The 15,333-nt window shown below is 42.3% G+C and overlaps 1 protein-coding gene and 1 long non-coding RNA gene across 2 annotated transcripts in view; one reads left to right on the top strand and one right to left on the bottom strand.

Annotated features, from left to right (window-relative positions):
* Positions 1–15,333, bottom strand: part of ITGA8 (integrin subunit alpha 8) — a 186,224-nt gene that overhangs the window by 33,592 nt on the left and 137,299 nt on the right. The window contains exon 26 of the mRNA XM_003930633.4: positions 3,239–3,367. Coding sequence (XP_003930682.1) covers positions 3,239–3,367 — 129 coding nt within the window. The remainder of the gene's footprint in view (positions 1–3,238; positions 3,368–15,333) is intronic.
* Positions 4,803–15,333, top strand: part of LOC141585452 (uncharacterized) — a 31,527-nt gene continuing 20,996 nt past the window's right edge. Inside the window, exon 1 of the long non-coding RNA XR_012518932.1 lies at positions 4,803–4,922. This is a non-coding gene — a long non-coding RNA (uncharacterized LOC141585452). The remainder of the gene's footprint in view (positions 4,923–15,333) is intronic.

Raw genomic sequence — 15,333 nt, 5'->3', positions numbered from 1 at the left:
TTTTGGGCTAATGCTTCTCTAGCATGAAGCCATGGTCTCATGGGTGCCTCTGGGCTGCCCAGATCCACCCCTTGCATCATCTTTCTTGAGTCTTGCCTCCTGTATTGGAACCTCTGCATCCTCCCTTCCCATTATATGTGCACTTACACACTTGCACACATGCACACACACACACATCCCACAGATGCCACTAAGTTGGCTGAGAGAGTAGAAGACTATCCTTAGTGCATTTTCTGCTTTAATAGAAAGGACAACTGATTGTTAACATTCGCACTCACTGTCATTACATTTTATTTTTTGCAAATCCTTTCTTAAACTTTAATTTTTCAGTTATGTAAATCAAGCATATGAGTTTCAGTTCTACAAAACTCATATCAGGGAGAATATCAGGGATTCAATTTCTCTAGCACTGATTCCTTTCTTCAGTGATAGCTACCTTGAACTGTATCAGTTTCATAACTGGCCGTAGCAGTTCTAGTCCCTAAAGCAGACTTGAACATTGTTATAAAAAATGGCTGCTTTTAATTATTTATTATGTTCTAATAAATAAAATGACATAAATAAATAAATGCAGCCATTTTATTTGGAATTCAGCAGCTCGGGTGGCTAATGAATTTGGTCACTACCATTATCTTTTAAACAGTTTGCAGTATATCATTTGCTTATAATTGGATTTGGGATTGAGAGCGTTTAGGTTAAGAACAGTTAGGTAGAAGGGCTCACCATGGAGCATTTTAGAAGGTGACTCCAGAAACTATTAGTAGTGCCTGTGATGGGTTCATTCACTGTGTCATTCACACGTTTGCTCAACAGATGAGCTGGTACTGTGCTACATGTTGAGAAAACAACAAGAAAACAAAACATACTGACTACCCTAATGGGCTGTCAGTACTGTGGACAGGTAGGGAAGGAGGATGCTCCCTTGGGCCAGTTCACTGTGGCACCTGGACAAGTCTAGGAGCTATTCCAAGTTTCAGGGATGAATCCAGTCTAGAGAGGATCGGCAGCATAGGTAGGTTAGGTGTCTAATGGCTTTCAACCCAGCCAGGACAGTGACTGCTGCCCCTACAGAAAGAACTTTAGCTCTTCTTCCAGTTCTGCCTCCACCTTCCCTTTCTTATTTCTCATTTGCCCTGAGGCCTTCTGCCAAGGGTCTTTCTGTCTCTCTCTCTTTTTTTGAGACTGAGTCTCACTTTGTCTCCCAGGCTGGAGTGTCGTGGCACCATCTCAGCTCACTGCAACCTCCACCTCCCAGGTTCAAGTGATTCTCCTGCCTCAGTCTCCTGAGTGGCTGGGATTACAGACACCTGCCACCAAATGTGGCTAATTTTTTTTTTTTTTTTTGTATTTTTAGTAGAGACAGGGTTTCACTATGTTGGCCAGGCTAGTCTTGAACTCCTGACCACAGGTGATCTGCCCACCTCAGCCTCCCAAAGGGGTGGTATTCTACACTGAGCCACTGTGCCCAGCCGGGTCTCTCTCTTTGGCTTGTCTCTTTGGTTGGACAATCCTGGATTTGTCACTGTGGCCTTTGATTCAGTGTCACCACAAATCACTGCATATTGGACTGAGCTTCTGAACTGCAGCTTTGGGGCAGGAAGTAGCTGCTCGATCTGTGCCCTGCATACCAGACCCAGTGTGCCCAGCCTGTCCCTGCCCCTAGCACAGAATGTTTGCATTCTTGCTTTATCTTTATTTTATATATCTATTTTAATTTTTATGGTTACATAGTAGTTGCATATATTTATAGGATACATGAGCTATTTCGACATAGGCACACAATGTGTAATAATCACATCAGGGTAAATGGGGTACCATCACCTGAAGCATTTCTTGCTTTGTGTTATAAACCTTCCAATTATGCTCTTTTACTTATTTTTAAATGTACAATAAATTGTTGACTATGGCCATTCTGGTTGTGCTATCAAACAATAGATCTTATTCATTCTATTTAACTATATTTTGTACCTGTTCATCATCCTCACTTACCTTATTTGCTTGCTTTTGAGAAGGGTATTAGCTTTTGAGGTGATCTCTGATTACTTCTACACAGCTGGAAATGTGCATGTAGCTTCCTACTTTTTATGGAGATGGTCTGTAGAACACAGATGAAACCCTGACATTCACGTTGAACCCTTGCCACATAGTCAGGGAAGAAGATGGCTATTCACAAGAAAGGATAAAGCACTAGAAGCTGCTGAAATAGGATGAGTGGGAGAACAAAATTTTAAAAAGCTGACTCTGGCTGGGCATGGTGGCTCATGCCTATAATCCCAGCACTTTGGGAAGCCAAGACCAGCAGATCACTTAAGGTCAGGAGTTTGAGACCAGCCTGGCCAACAGAGTGAAACCTCACCTGGCCAACAGAGTGAAACCTCATCTCTACAAAAATGCAAACATTAGCTGGGCATGGTGGCATGTGCCTGTAGTCCCAGCTACTTGGGAGACTGAGGTAGGAGAATTACTTGAACCCAGGAGGTGGAGGTTGCAGTGAGCTGAAATTGCACCACTGCACTCTACCCTGAGTGACAGAGCAAAATTACATCTCCAAAAAAAAAAAAAAAAAAAGGTGCTGACTCATGAATACTGAAGATTTGCTAAGGGCTTACTAAGCTCAGGCTTGAGCTGCCACAGACCCCAATGCTGAGACTTAGCAAGGGTTTTGGCCCAGGAAACCTGAATACAGCATGTCTTTTTTAAAAAGTAGAGGCTACTATGTTGCTATGTTGCCCAGACTGGTCTCAAACACCTGGCCTCAAGGGATCCTCCTATCTTGGCCTCCCAAAGTGCTGGGATTATAGGTGTGAGCCATCACACCCAGCCCTGAACACACCATTCTTGCCTCTTCCAGATAAGCAGAGGACTCAGATTCTGGGACAGGTGCAAAACCCCAAGGGCCCATGCTCACTTCAAACTACCACAGCCCTGCATCTATGCACAGACTAACAACTGAAACTGTATGTTCCTGAAATGGACTGAAGATCAGAGTTGATGTTTTTACCATCATTCTCCAAGGTGGCCTCCATGGCAGCTTTAGAAAAGTGAAAAAGTTATATTGCAAGTGCTCCTTAATTCTTACAGAAAAGTTGCTTTTCATTCTTACGATATATACTGCCAAAAACATTAGGAATATCTGAGTGAGACTAAGAACGATCCTTGAAGTTAAAACCATCTGTATTTGGAAGTTCTGTCCAATCCACTCATTTCCCTCAGTTCTATGCACGCTGGGATAACTCACCAGTATTTTTGCAGGGCTTTGTCTGTGGAATTCAACCACAGGCACATCCCTCTTCCTGACAAGATGAGGAATGGTAGAGTTTCGCAAAAAGGCACTGAGCTCACGGGTGTCCTCTGGGGAGGCAGCAGGCTGCAGAAACAAAGTGGGAGATACCATGTACAAATGCATGAACAGTTGCTGCATTTTCATTAGCCTTGAACTCTAGGCATTTTTTTTTCCTCAATGGAATATGATTCACATGAGAATCCAGACATGTCATGATTACCAGCAGTGTGTTTGACAGTGACATGACCTGCACACACAAGGAACAAGCTTTTCCACTCTCCAATGACAGGAATTCATGAAGCATGGGGAATGCATTCCCAGGAAGTTTGTCTTGCAAGGAGAAGATTTTAAGCAGAAGTCATTTCCCCATAAGGATAGAAAACATGCAGGTGACGTTTCAGACATGAGGCATTCTTGTCTCATTACTTTTCTCTCATTGTATAGTGGGGCCAGTTAAACTGAGGAACATTCTGTATGGGGAGATGAATCCTGAGGTGATAGAAACGTGAGGTGCCAACCTCATTTGGGGGAACAGCCTGATGTGGTCAAGGACCCGACATCCACATGGCTGAATTCCACATTCCTGTGCTCCTTTAGGAGAAAACTCTGCCCTGATGAAAATGACTTTTCCAAAGCATGCTACATGCCCACTGTGCTGCAATGGAGGCTGTTTTCAGCCCCGAGTTTGTTTTGTTAATGTTCTAGAACTTACTATTTTGTCTCAGGTTCCATGCTGAGTCCATCTGCTGGCTGGATAAATATTTTGAGAATTCCAATAAATCACACAGAATATCCCATTAACATTCTTTATTTTAGACCCACTGAATACAGAGACCTAATTTTCTGCTCCCCACTCCCACCCTTGAGAATTATGACTTCTTTTACACGGTTTCTCGTTGTAGTCACAAGAGCAATAATAGTATGCTCATCTCTATAGAATGAAGAAATAAATTTCTACGTTGCAGATGTAGGCTGAATCACAAAAGATGAAATGAAAGTGCTCAGTTACGTCATGAAACCTGGAAAAAACTACCAGACAAACAAAAGGATGGAGTCCAGACTCCCTAGTGTGGCATGCACAGGTCCTCGCATGCTGGCCTTCGCCGGTTTCTTCAACCTCTTCTATCCCCAAGGGCCCTAGGTCCTGAGCTCCAGCATGAACTACTGCTCTCCAGTCCGGACGGCCCCAGGCACACTCACTGAACCTCTGTTGGATGTTCTGTGCGCTTGGTCTACAGCCCATCTGTGCCTATTCAGCTGTACCTCAATTGCCTGGTAGCTGATCTGCACTGCCCAATGAGAAAATGCAAAACCCAAAGCGCAGACTCACTTAGAGCCTCCCAGGAAACAGGGAGACAGAGATGATCTGGAGAGGAAAGCTAAGGCAGGGAAATCAGATGTAGGAGGTAATCCAGGAAAGTGTGGCTTTTACAGAAGCCTAAGGAAAAGAAAGTTGCAAAAATAAGAGAGTGACAAAGAATGCCAAATCCTGCAGAGGATTTGGGAAGGGCAAAGACCTTTATGCACTAACTTGGAAATTGTGTCTTGTCCTTTGCAGGGACATGGATGGAGCTGGAAACCATTATCCTCAGCAAACTAACACCAGGAACGGAAAACCAAACACCGCATGTTCTCACTTGTAAGTGTGAATTGAACAATGAGAACACATGGACACAGGGTGGGGAACATCACACACTGGGGCCTGTTGGGGTCCGGCAGGGGAGTGGGGACTTGGGGAGAGAGAATATCAGGAAAAATAGCTAGTGTATGTTGGGCTTAATACCTAGGTGATGGGTTGACAGGTATAGCAAACCACCAATGGCGCATGTTTACCTGTGTAATAAATGTGCGCATCCTTCACATGTACCCTGGAACTTAAATTACATTAAAAAAGAAGTTATGGGCCAGGCTTATGCCTGTAATCCCACCATTTTGGGAGGCCAAATCAGGAGGATCTTGGCTTGAGGCCAAGTGTTTGAGACTAGATTGGGCAACATAGTGAGACCTCATTGCTAATGAAGAAAAAAAAAAAATAGCCAATGTAGTGGTACAAGCTTGTAGTCCCAGAGACTTGAGAGGCTGAGGCAGGAAGATCATCTAAGCCTAGGAGTTAAAGGCTGCAGCAAGCTATGATCGCACCACTGCATTCTCAGCCTGAGCAATGAAGTGAGACCCTGCTTCTAAAAAAAATAAAAGAAGAACAAAATTACAGATGTCCTTTTATGAGGAGAGATTGATGGAGGAAGAAATTCAACTGCAGTAGCTCAAGAGTAAATGGATTTTAACAAATGGATATTGAAAAAGGTATGAAATTAAATCCTTCTGTAGTTCTTATATTAAATTCCCTATGGCTCAGAGGCAAGTTGAGCCTTGTCCCCCAAATAAGGCATCAAAACAAAATATTGATGTTCGTAGCAACACTATTTATAATATAGAAGAAAAATAGTAACAGTAGCCTAACACTTTGCAGGCATATATAGGTTACTGATTAAATAATTTATGATATATTTATACAAAAACTACTGGACAAGTTTTAAAAATGATGACATTTAAAAATGAAGCTCCACTGGAACTTAGAAAGATACAAGATATTAGTAAGGGGAAAAGACAGGTTTCCAATAGCATATATAATAAGATTGCATTTTTAATAAAAATGGATATATCTGACATTGCATATCTATAAATAGAAAAAATCTGGAAGGGCAGTCCTCAAAGTGTAAGGGTGGTGGAGATCTGATGATATTAAGGAAGTTTTGTTTATATCTATTTAGGTATGATAATAATGTTACAGATTTTTGAAGGGTCTCATTTATTTATTTTTCGTATCTGTAGACAGTGTCTCACTCTGTTGCTCAGGCTGGAGCACAGTGGGTACAATCAGCTCATTTCAGCACAGTGGTCCTCCTGCACATCCCCCCACACCTGGTGAATTTTATTTCTGTAAAGATGGAGTCTTGCTATGTTGCCAAGGCTGGTCCTGAACTCCTGGACTCAAGTGACCCTCCTCCCTCAGCCTCCCAAAACATTGAGATTACAGGTGTGAGCCACTGTGCCTGGCCAGGTCTCCTTATTCATTGGCAGTATGTGTAATCATAAAACGTTTATGGATGAAGTGGAAAAATAATGCATAAATAGAAAAAGTAACAGTAAACAGGTGATAACACTACTAGATATTTAAAATGCTCTTCTTTATGTTTTAACATATTGCCTTCTATATTCTTATGATGAGCCTTTAGCATTTTTAACATTAAAATTATGAACAATGTACAAAAATGTAAAATTGTAAAAAAAAAAAAAGTGAGAAACGAAGAAGTAAGGATAGCAAGTACAGCTTGACTATAAATGGAAGGGGAAAGAGGACCATTCTTGGAAGAGAATACAGAGTCAAGTTACTGCACTCACTGTTTGTTTTGAAGATGGGAGAAATTTAACAAAGTTCACAGAACCCGAGGAATGCCCACGGAGAGAAGAGGCTGAGGATATGGGAAATGGGGATACTTGATGTAGTAAAGTTATATCATGGAGCTGGAGGAATAAGCCTTCTTCCTCTGGAAGTGTTAGAAAGAAATTGAGGATGGGAGAGAGATGATTAGGAGATGTGTGTGTGGGGTGGGGGGCGTATTAGTCCATTCTTACACCACTATTAAAGAACTGCCCGAGACTGGGTAATTTATAAAGGAAAGAAGTTTAATTGACTCACAGTGCTGCCTGGCTGGGGAGGCTTCAGGAAACCCACAATCATTGCAGAAGGTGAAGGGGGAGCAAGGCACCTTCTTCACAAGGTGGCAGGAGGGAGAATGAACACAGGAGGAATTACCAAACAGGTATAAAAACATCAGATCTCGTGAGTACTCACTCACTATCACAAGAACCTGCCGGAGGAAACAGCCCCCATGATTCAATTACCTCCACCTGGTGTCTCCCTTGACACATGGGGATTATTGGGATTGTAATTCAAGATGAGATTTGGGTAGCGGCACAAAGCCTAACCCTATCAGGTGGGGAGGGGCTTGGGATGGGGAAATGGATCATTTGAAGATTCTCTTGTTTTAAGACCACCTCCTAATAGTAATGATAGAGCTATTACGTAGGAAGGACAGAGAGAGTGGTGAAGGTTTAGACAAGGCAATGAGGAAGATGGGGAAGAGTGATCATCACAGTGGCAGATGCTCCTGCGACCCTGGCTGCTCTGTAAACATGCGCGGACATCAGTCTTTCATGGCACCTTCAGGCTATGGAGTAGAGAAGCCAGGCTGTGGAACTGTGCATGACTGAGATTTTTCAGGGCAGGGACTTGGAAGGATACTTGAAACAGGGGGTTATGGGGGCTAATAAAGGCATGTTTCAAGTAACTCTTCATGGAGTCCAGGCTTGATAGGAAAGAAGGTATGGCCAGAGGAAGTCCTGAGAGTGGGATGGGGCAACTGAGTCAGAGAAAACATCTATGCCAGGGAAGAAAAAGTTTCTTGAAGAGAACAATTGAGACCATTATAAAAATAGGAGATTGAATTGGAGGAGAAAGGAAAGTTGAGTTGAATGTCTTGAAGGCAGGGTAGTTTGAAGTGTTGTTGAAGACCAGTGGCTGAAACCCTGGGAGATGGAGTGCATGAACCGGAGGGGAGGCCTTGGATAGGCCAGCCCTGTCAGCGCTGGGACATCTCAGGGCCATGGCAGGGCCTGGCACAATGAGGAGGAGAAGCAGCCCCACAGATCAAGGATGCTGTTATGTTTTGGATATTTGTCCTCCGAAATCTCATGTCGAGTTTTAATTCCCAGTGTGAGAGGTGGGGCCTGGTAGGAGATGCTGGGGTCATGGGAGTGTATGTATCCCTCATGAATGGCTTGGGCCATCCCGTTGGTGGTAAGTGAGCTTCCACTCTGAGTTCCTACAATTTAGTTGTTTAAAAATGTGTGGCACTCCCAGCCCCACCCACTCTCTCTCTCTTGCTCCTGTTTTCGCCCTGTGAAGTGCCTACTCCCCACTCTGTCTTCTGTCCTGAGTAAAATCTCCTTCAGTCCTCCCAGAAGCCAAGCAGGTACCAGCACCATGCTTCCTGTACAGCCTGCAGAACTGTGAGCCAATTAAACCTCTTTTCTTTATCAATTACCCAGTGTTAGGTATTTATAGCAAGGCAAGAATGGCCTGATACAGATGCTCAATGATCAAGGATCTGATAGGACAGGTTTTATGGCATAAGATAAAAAGTGAGCTTAGGTAGAAAATTAAGAATTGTGGAAATCGCCAGTTAGAATTCTCTCATATGTTTTCTATCATATACTATGTGGGTATCCATGTAGATTTTGCTTTGAGATGAATCATGTGAATTTTTTTTATAGGTCATTGACAATTATGTTACAGAGGTGAACTCTGTAGTTAACTAAACTACAGAAAAGAGGCACTAGAAAGAACTAGGAATGACTCTTTATTCCCAAGCTATAGCCTATTATGATTAGCAGTAGGCAGTAATAATAGTGATAAAACAATAGCCCAAAGGGCCAGGTGTGGTGGCTCACACTGTAATCCCAGCACTTTGGGAGGTCGAGGTGGGCAGATCACTTGAGGCCAGGAGTTCGAGCCCAGCCTGGCCAACATGGCAAACCCCATCTCTACCAAAAATACAAAAATTAGCTGGCCTGGTGGTGGTGCACACCTGTAATCCCAGCTACTCAGGATGCTGAGGCAGGAGAGTTGCTTGAGCCTGGGAGGCAGAGGCTGCCGTGAGCCAAGATAGCACCATTTCACTCCAGCAGCCTGGGTGACAGAGTGAAACAGTCTCCAAAAAAACCAAAAATCAAAACAAAACAATACCCTGAAGAAAACTCTTTAACTTCCTGAGTTTTCATCAGATGTGTCTGTGTACAAATGAAGAACATGACCTATTGAGGTAAATCGTCATTCACAAACATATGTAAGTGGTCTCTCAATAAAACACAGGGTTTACTTTGAGCTAGAGAATGAGAGCGTCACGTGGCAGGGGTTGATGAAACACATCTCTTTCTTTTGTGACACTGTTTTACAAATAGAGGAATGGCACTCTTAAACACCATAGTCAAAAGGTCTCCAAATAGCTTGCAAACCCGCTTTCTGAAATGGCATTCCAGAAATTATTTTATGAAAAACAAAACAAAAAGCAAGGAAGAAGTTATCCAAGAAATGTAAACAACAGTTAAAGCCCATTTTCTCCATGAACATTTGGAATCTCTTTCACAATTGACCATGAACCCACAGGCCATGGCTTCCCAATGAGGGTGGAGGAGGCTGGCCTTTAGCACCCATGATAGGCAGATGGTTCCCAGGACAGTTTGTGAAGTGCTAGGAGAAGCTGGTGGTAACCACGAAAAATGTCTTCTGCAGAACAAATGAAAATGACTTCTTTCTGCAATAAGGAAATAACTGTTGGTAAACACGTTTCTTTCTACAGCTGCTACTCAGAATTTGGCTCCAACAGGAATTTCTGATTTTCATAATTCTTTACCCAACTCTTCACTGTGGCATAGATTTAAATTGATGGATTAAAGGGATACTATGCAGCCTAAATGTGCAATACAGTTGGAAGTGCAGCCTATAGCTGAAGAAAGGGGTTGGGTAGAATTAGATTAAGGGCCCTGTGAAGCTAAATGAAAGCAATGCACACTATCTTTTTCTTGTTGGTAATTTGTTTTTGGATTTCAGATATTCCTAGCACGCAAGAACCAACAGACAACTCTCATATACTTTGCCTATAATTATACCTACGTGGAGACAAGGCCGGGGGGTTAGTCCACCATGTAATTTTCTTTAAGACACGAATGTTGAGGATTTGTAGGGAAAGAAAAACCCCCACTTTTTTTTAATCTTCTGAAAAGTTCATGCAAAGCATAACTAAAAGAATCAACTCACTATATATGCAAACCTGAAGACCATCTCAAAGAGAAGATAAAAATCTCAGAATGAATAATTCTGTCTTTGGTGGTCAAGAATTGGATCTTCAAGCACCCTATTTGTTTGTTTGTTTGTTTGTTTGTTTTAATCTGGTATCTGCTATGTAGCTATTCAGGCACTTTTAAGAGTAAAAGGCGAATACAATTCCTCTATCAGAGGTAGCATTCCCATAAGAAAGAGAAAGTATACCTAGGACAGACTGGCCAGGTCCAGGGGCAAGCTATAGACGTCACTAGATCGTCACAATTGGAGAGGCAGTAAATTAAAATTGGCTACTGTTCTCCTGATCAGACCTTCTGAAAGGTCTGGGAGGACAGTTTATAGAAGACAGCTGAGCATTAAAGCAGCAAGTAACAGATATCAAATAATGCTTCAGCTAGGACGTAAGTTACAGCTCCTGAGGTCAAGATTCTCAAAATGATTCCAAAAAGAAATCAGCAGTTAATGGTAAAGATATACTAAATCATCTCCATCTTACCATGTCTTGATTTTTTTTTTTTGTCCTGAGATGGAGTCCTGCTCTGTCACTGAGGCTGCAGTGTAGTGACACGATCTCACTGACTGCAACCTCCACCTCCTGGGTTCAAGCGGTCCTTCCTCATCCTTCCAAGTAGCTGGGATTACAGGTGCCCACCACCATGCCCAGCTAATTTTTGTATTTTTAGTAGACACAGCATTTTGCCATGTTTGCCAGGCTGGTCTTGAACTCCTGACATCAAGTGATCCTCCTGCCTTGGCCTCCCAAAGTGCTGGGATTACATGTATGAGCTACTGGCCATATGTTTTGATTTTTAAGAGTGTGTGTGTGGGTGTGTGTATGAGAGAGAAAGAGAGAGAGGGAGAGAGAGAGAGAGAGAGAGAGAGAGAGAGAGAGAGAGAGAGAACCAAAAACTGTTGTGCTAGGAAGTGCCTGCATTCTGAATAAAGGAAAACCAGTAAACAAAGACAGGAAGAAAGTGTACACTTCAGGATAAGACACAACCATACAAATATGCCAAACCACTGTCTGCAGACCCACTCATTCTAAAACATAACTCTAAAACTCATCCCTAATGAATGGATGGTTTCTGTGTCTCTGCTTTCCACGTTTATATTATCTGGTTGTAATTTGGACTTCCCATGGGACTGGTCTGGTTCAGGAGATACTCTCGACAGCAGTGTCCAGATTTCCATGGCACTCACAGCAGTTTTTACAAATAGCATTGGCTTTCTCTCATGTTAAGCTCTTCTTTGTCTATGGACTCTTTTAGGCCACTTTTATCTCAGGATTGTTTTCTTGAACTTGGGCCCAAAATGGTGTTCCATGGTCTTAACACAAGTGATATGTGGGCATCTTATTGGTCTTCCTCTCCTAGGTACAGTCTGACATCTAAGCCTGTTTCCGCTGCATCTCACACTTGGCTATTTATTACAAAATCTTGCCAACTAAAGAAAAATCCTAGGCCAAGCATGGTGGCTCACACCTGTAATCCCAGTACTTTGGGAGGTTGAAGTGGATGGATTGCCTGAGCTCAGCAGTTTGAGACCAGCCTGGGCAACATGGTGAAACCCCATCTCTACAAAAAAAAAGATACAAAAGTTAGCGAGGCAGGGTGGTACAAGCCTGTAGTCCCAGCTACTTGGGAGACTAAAGTGGGAGTTTCGTTTGAGCCTGGGAGGCAGAGGTTGCAGCGGGTAGAGATACCGCCACTGTACTCCAGCCCATGCAACAAAGCCAGACCCTATCAAAAAAAAAAAAAAAAAATGCTAGATGCAGTGGCTCACGCCTGTAATCCCAGCCTCTAGGAAGCTGAGGAGGATAGATTACCTGAGGTCAAGAGTTTGAGACCAGCCTGGCCAACATGGTGAAACCCTGTCTACTAAAAACACAAAAACTAGCTGGGTGTGGGTGGTGGGCACCTGTAGTCCCAGCTACTCAGGAGGCTGAGGCAGGAGAATCATTTGAACCCAGAAGGCAGAGATTGCAGTGAGCTGAGATCTCACCACTGCACTCCAGACTGAATGACAGAGTAAGACTCCATCAGAAAAAGAGAGAAAGAGAGAGACAGAGAAAGAAAAGAAAATAAAGAAAAAGAAAGAAAGAAAGAAGGAAGGAAAGAAGAAAGATCCTTTACTCATTATGAAACTTTCAGCTCTTCAATAGGTTTTACTTTTTCAACCTCATCTAAAGATCACAGTCTGCATGCAGGACTCTCCAAACCATAGGATAAAGCCCACCAAAATAAGAAAATTGATAGTCTGAAATGATTACTGTACTGCCTTTAGATTAGTTGAGAAATGCTTTACTCAATTCCAAAATTTTATTCCAAGAAGGATCTGGAAAATATTAGCTTTCATGGATTGCTTTGGATGCTGCAGGCAGCTGAACATTTCAAAATGTTGCAGATGGTACAATGTGAATTAAGTGCTGTGTTAAAATCGTCTACCTCTGACCTAGACCATGAAGCCTGGCGGGAGACCCTCCCTGAACATCTGCTTATGCCCCTAAGTTTACAGAAAACACAGCTGAACCCGATGAATCAGAAACTATCACAGGAAAAACAGAAACTCAAAGGAAGAAACATTTTCATTGGGAGGCAAAAGAGAAAGCAGGAAGGGATGTCCCCAAGGCACTTCCATAACCCTACACTGAAGTCAGTTGGGCCTTGGGGCCAACTCACGGGAAACATTGGTTGTGCAGCTCACCCAGTCTTTCCTGATCCACTCCAGCCCCCCATCCCTTTGCCTAACCCTGATTTCACCTTCCCTCACACCCTGAGGTTTGAAAATGTTGACAAACCAAGCTGAATGAATCCCATGAACCCTGATACAAAAAAGTATACAAGAGGCAGATGTCATGCTGTTGCCCAAGCTGGAGCACCACAGTGTGATCACAGCTCACTGCAGCCTCCAACTTCTGGGCTCAAGTAATTCTCCTTTCTTAGCCTCCTGAGCAGCTAGGACTCGAGGCATGTGTCATCATGCCTGGCTAATTTGTTTTTATTTTTTGCAGAAATGGGGTCTTGCTATATTGTCCAGGCTGCTCTCAAACTCTTGGCCTCAAGTGATTCCCCCCACCTCGACCTCCCAAAGAGTTGGGATTATAGGCACGAGCCATGCACCTGGTCCAAGACAAATATTCAGAATAAGAACTCACTGACTTCTAGAAGCATCCATGTGTGGTCATCCCTGCCCCACCCCAATTTAGTTGCTAAAGCTCTGTGTTTGGGCAACAAGTGAGGTGGTTGTGGGTGAGAACTTTTCACCGGTGTTTCCTGAAGTGGCCACAGGTTACAGGATGATCCCAGCAATAGCTTTCACAAGTAGTCAATGTCTTCTCCCAAAACTTTGGGGACATCAGGGTAACTTGCTGGGATAAGCAAACTGTAACCAGTTTCTACTGTGAAAAAACCCTCAACCTTTTTGGGTCTTATCAGATGCTGAGACTTATGTGAGAAGATGGGCAGGGTTTTGTTGTATTTGGAGTGCATGTCCAAGTTACAAACTGATTGTATTTCAGAAGGTTTTAGGCTAGATGTTTGGCACTCAGAATGCATTTCTCTTTAGAAATGATGTTTTAAATGGTGCTTCAGTTCTCAAGCCAATCCACAAAAACCCAACTTTATCCTCAATAGGGCTTTGATGCTGTAAAAGTACGTATTTGTAAGAAAAATAACAATGTCCAGAACTGCTGCCATATGAATAACTTAAAAAATAGAAAAAAAATCCATTTGTTAAATACATTACATTCAGCACTGATACTTAGGTGGAAATAAGTTTAATTGAGGGAAATGAAGTATGTGGGAACTTGTCAGAATTCTCAGGGTATATTTGGGAAGTTCTGAAGGCTTTAGAGTTAGTGGCAATGATTTCCTGGAGTGGGTGACCTTGAAAACGCTTCTTAGGAAGTCTGGATTATTTTTCACAAGTTTCCCTAGAGATCTGTGAGGGGTTAGGAAGAGGTAATGAAGAAGAGAGCGTCTTTCCAGTGGGACGTGGGCAACATGAGAACACGTAAGGAAAGGGGATGTTGACCACAAAGTGGATCTGAACACCACGGAAAGGGATTTTGCTGAAAGGAAATCAATGGAATGATTGAAGAGGAAAACATAGGAAGAAAATGGCAAATCCCTCAGCTTAGAAAGCTGGAGTGAGAGCTCCACTCTGACAGGTCCATGGTGGCCTGGGACATTTTGGAGGCTAGTCCAGTGGGGACTGGAGCATCCTCAGAAAGGGGGAAGGACTTGTAGATATGAACTGCTCATAGATGCAGCTGTTTTATGAGACATTTACTACCTATATCACTGGTATAAAGAAATGATAGAACCAAATAGTCAGGAATTGAACCTTAGTTCACTTCTCCAGTAAGTAAGATTGGATACTGAAATTGAATTCTTGCCTTCACAAATGTTATTTCTGCCTCCTCCCTTTTTATTTTCATAAGCCCATCCTCTCTCTGCTTCCTGCTAAAAATAAAACTATACAATTTTTTTAAAAAGAGATGGAGTCTTGCTATGTTGCCCAAGCTGACCTCAAACTCTTGGCCTCAAGCGATCCTCCCACCTCGACCCTCTGAGTAGCTACCAACACACATCATTGTGCCTGGCTATGGCACAGTTTTGTTTTTTTAAGAGCAATTCATTTTTATGCTAATTTGAATCTAAAATTGTTGTTAAAATAAAAAATTTCTCAAATCTATTACGGTGAAGACAACGGGTAAGAGATTGTTTTTCACTAAAGACCAAGTCATATTTAAGACCAAGAAAAGATTATCTTTGCATTCTCTAGGAAAAATTAAATTGCCAAGTAAGTTAGTAACAGCTTCAAAAAATTACTTATTAAGAGGAGAATAATTTTCAAGTACTCTCAATTTGTTGCAGCCACTAATATATAAACTCTCTTGATTATCTGTGTTTTAAATGTCTATTAATAAAAACTCTTTTAGACTCTGGAGCATTTATGAAGTCTAGGTGACAGTACTCTGAGAAAATGAAAGTAATAACATTTCAACTTCTCTATAAATTTAGAATTTCAAGAATTCACACATTGCTATGATTAGTTATTTAAGGGAGCTATTACTTCTTATTGTAGTTAAATCTTACATTTAATTTCCACAGACTGAAAGTTTTAGGAAAATGAATATAATTTA

Source organism: Saimiri boliviensis, chromosome 8 (assembly GCF_048565385.1).
Source record: "Saimiri boliviensis isolate mSaiBol1 chromosome 8, mSaiBol1.pri, whole genome shotgun sequence".
NCBI classification, from domain to species: domain Eukaryota; kingdom Metazoa; phylum Chordata; class Mammalia; order Primates; family Cebidae; genus Saimiri; species Saimiri boliviensis.
The sequence above is the reverse complement of the archived record's forward strand: the minus strand, read 5'-3'. Positions and strand labels throughout refer to the sequence as shown.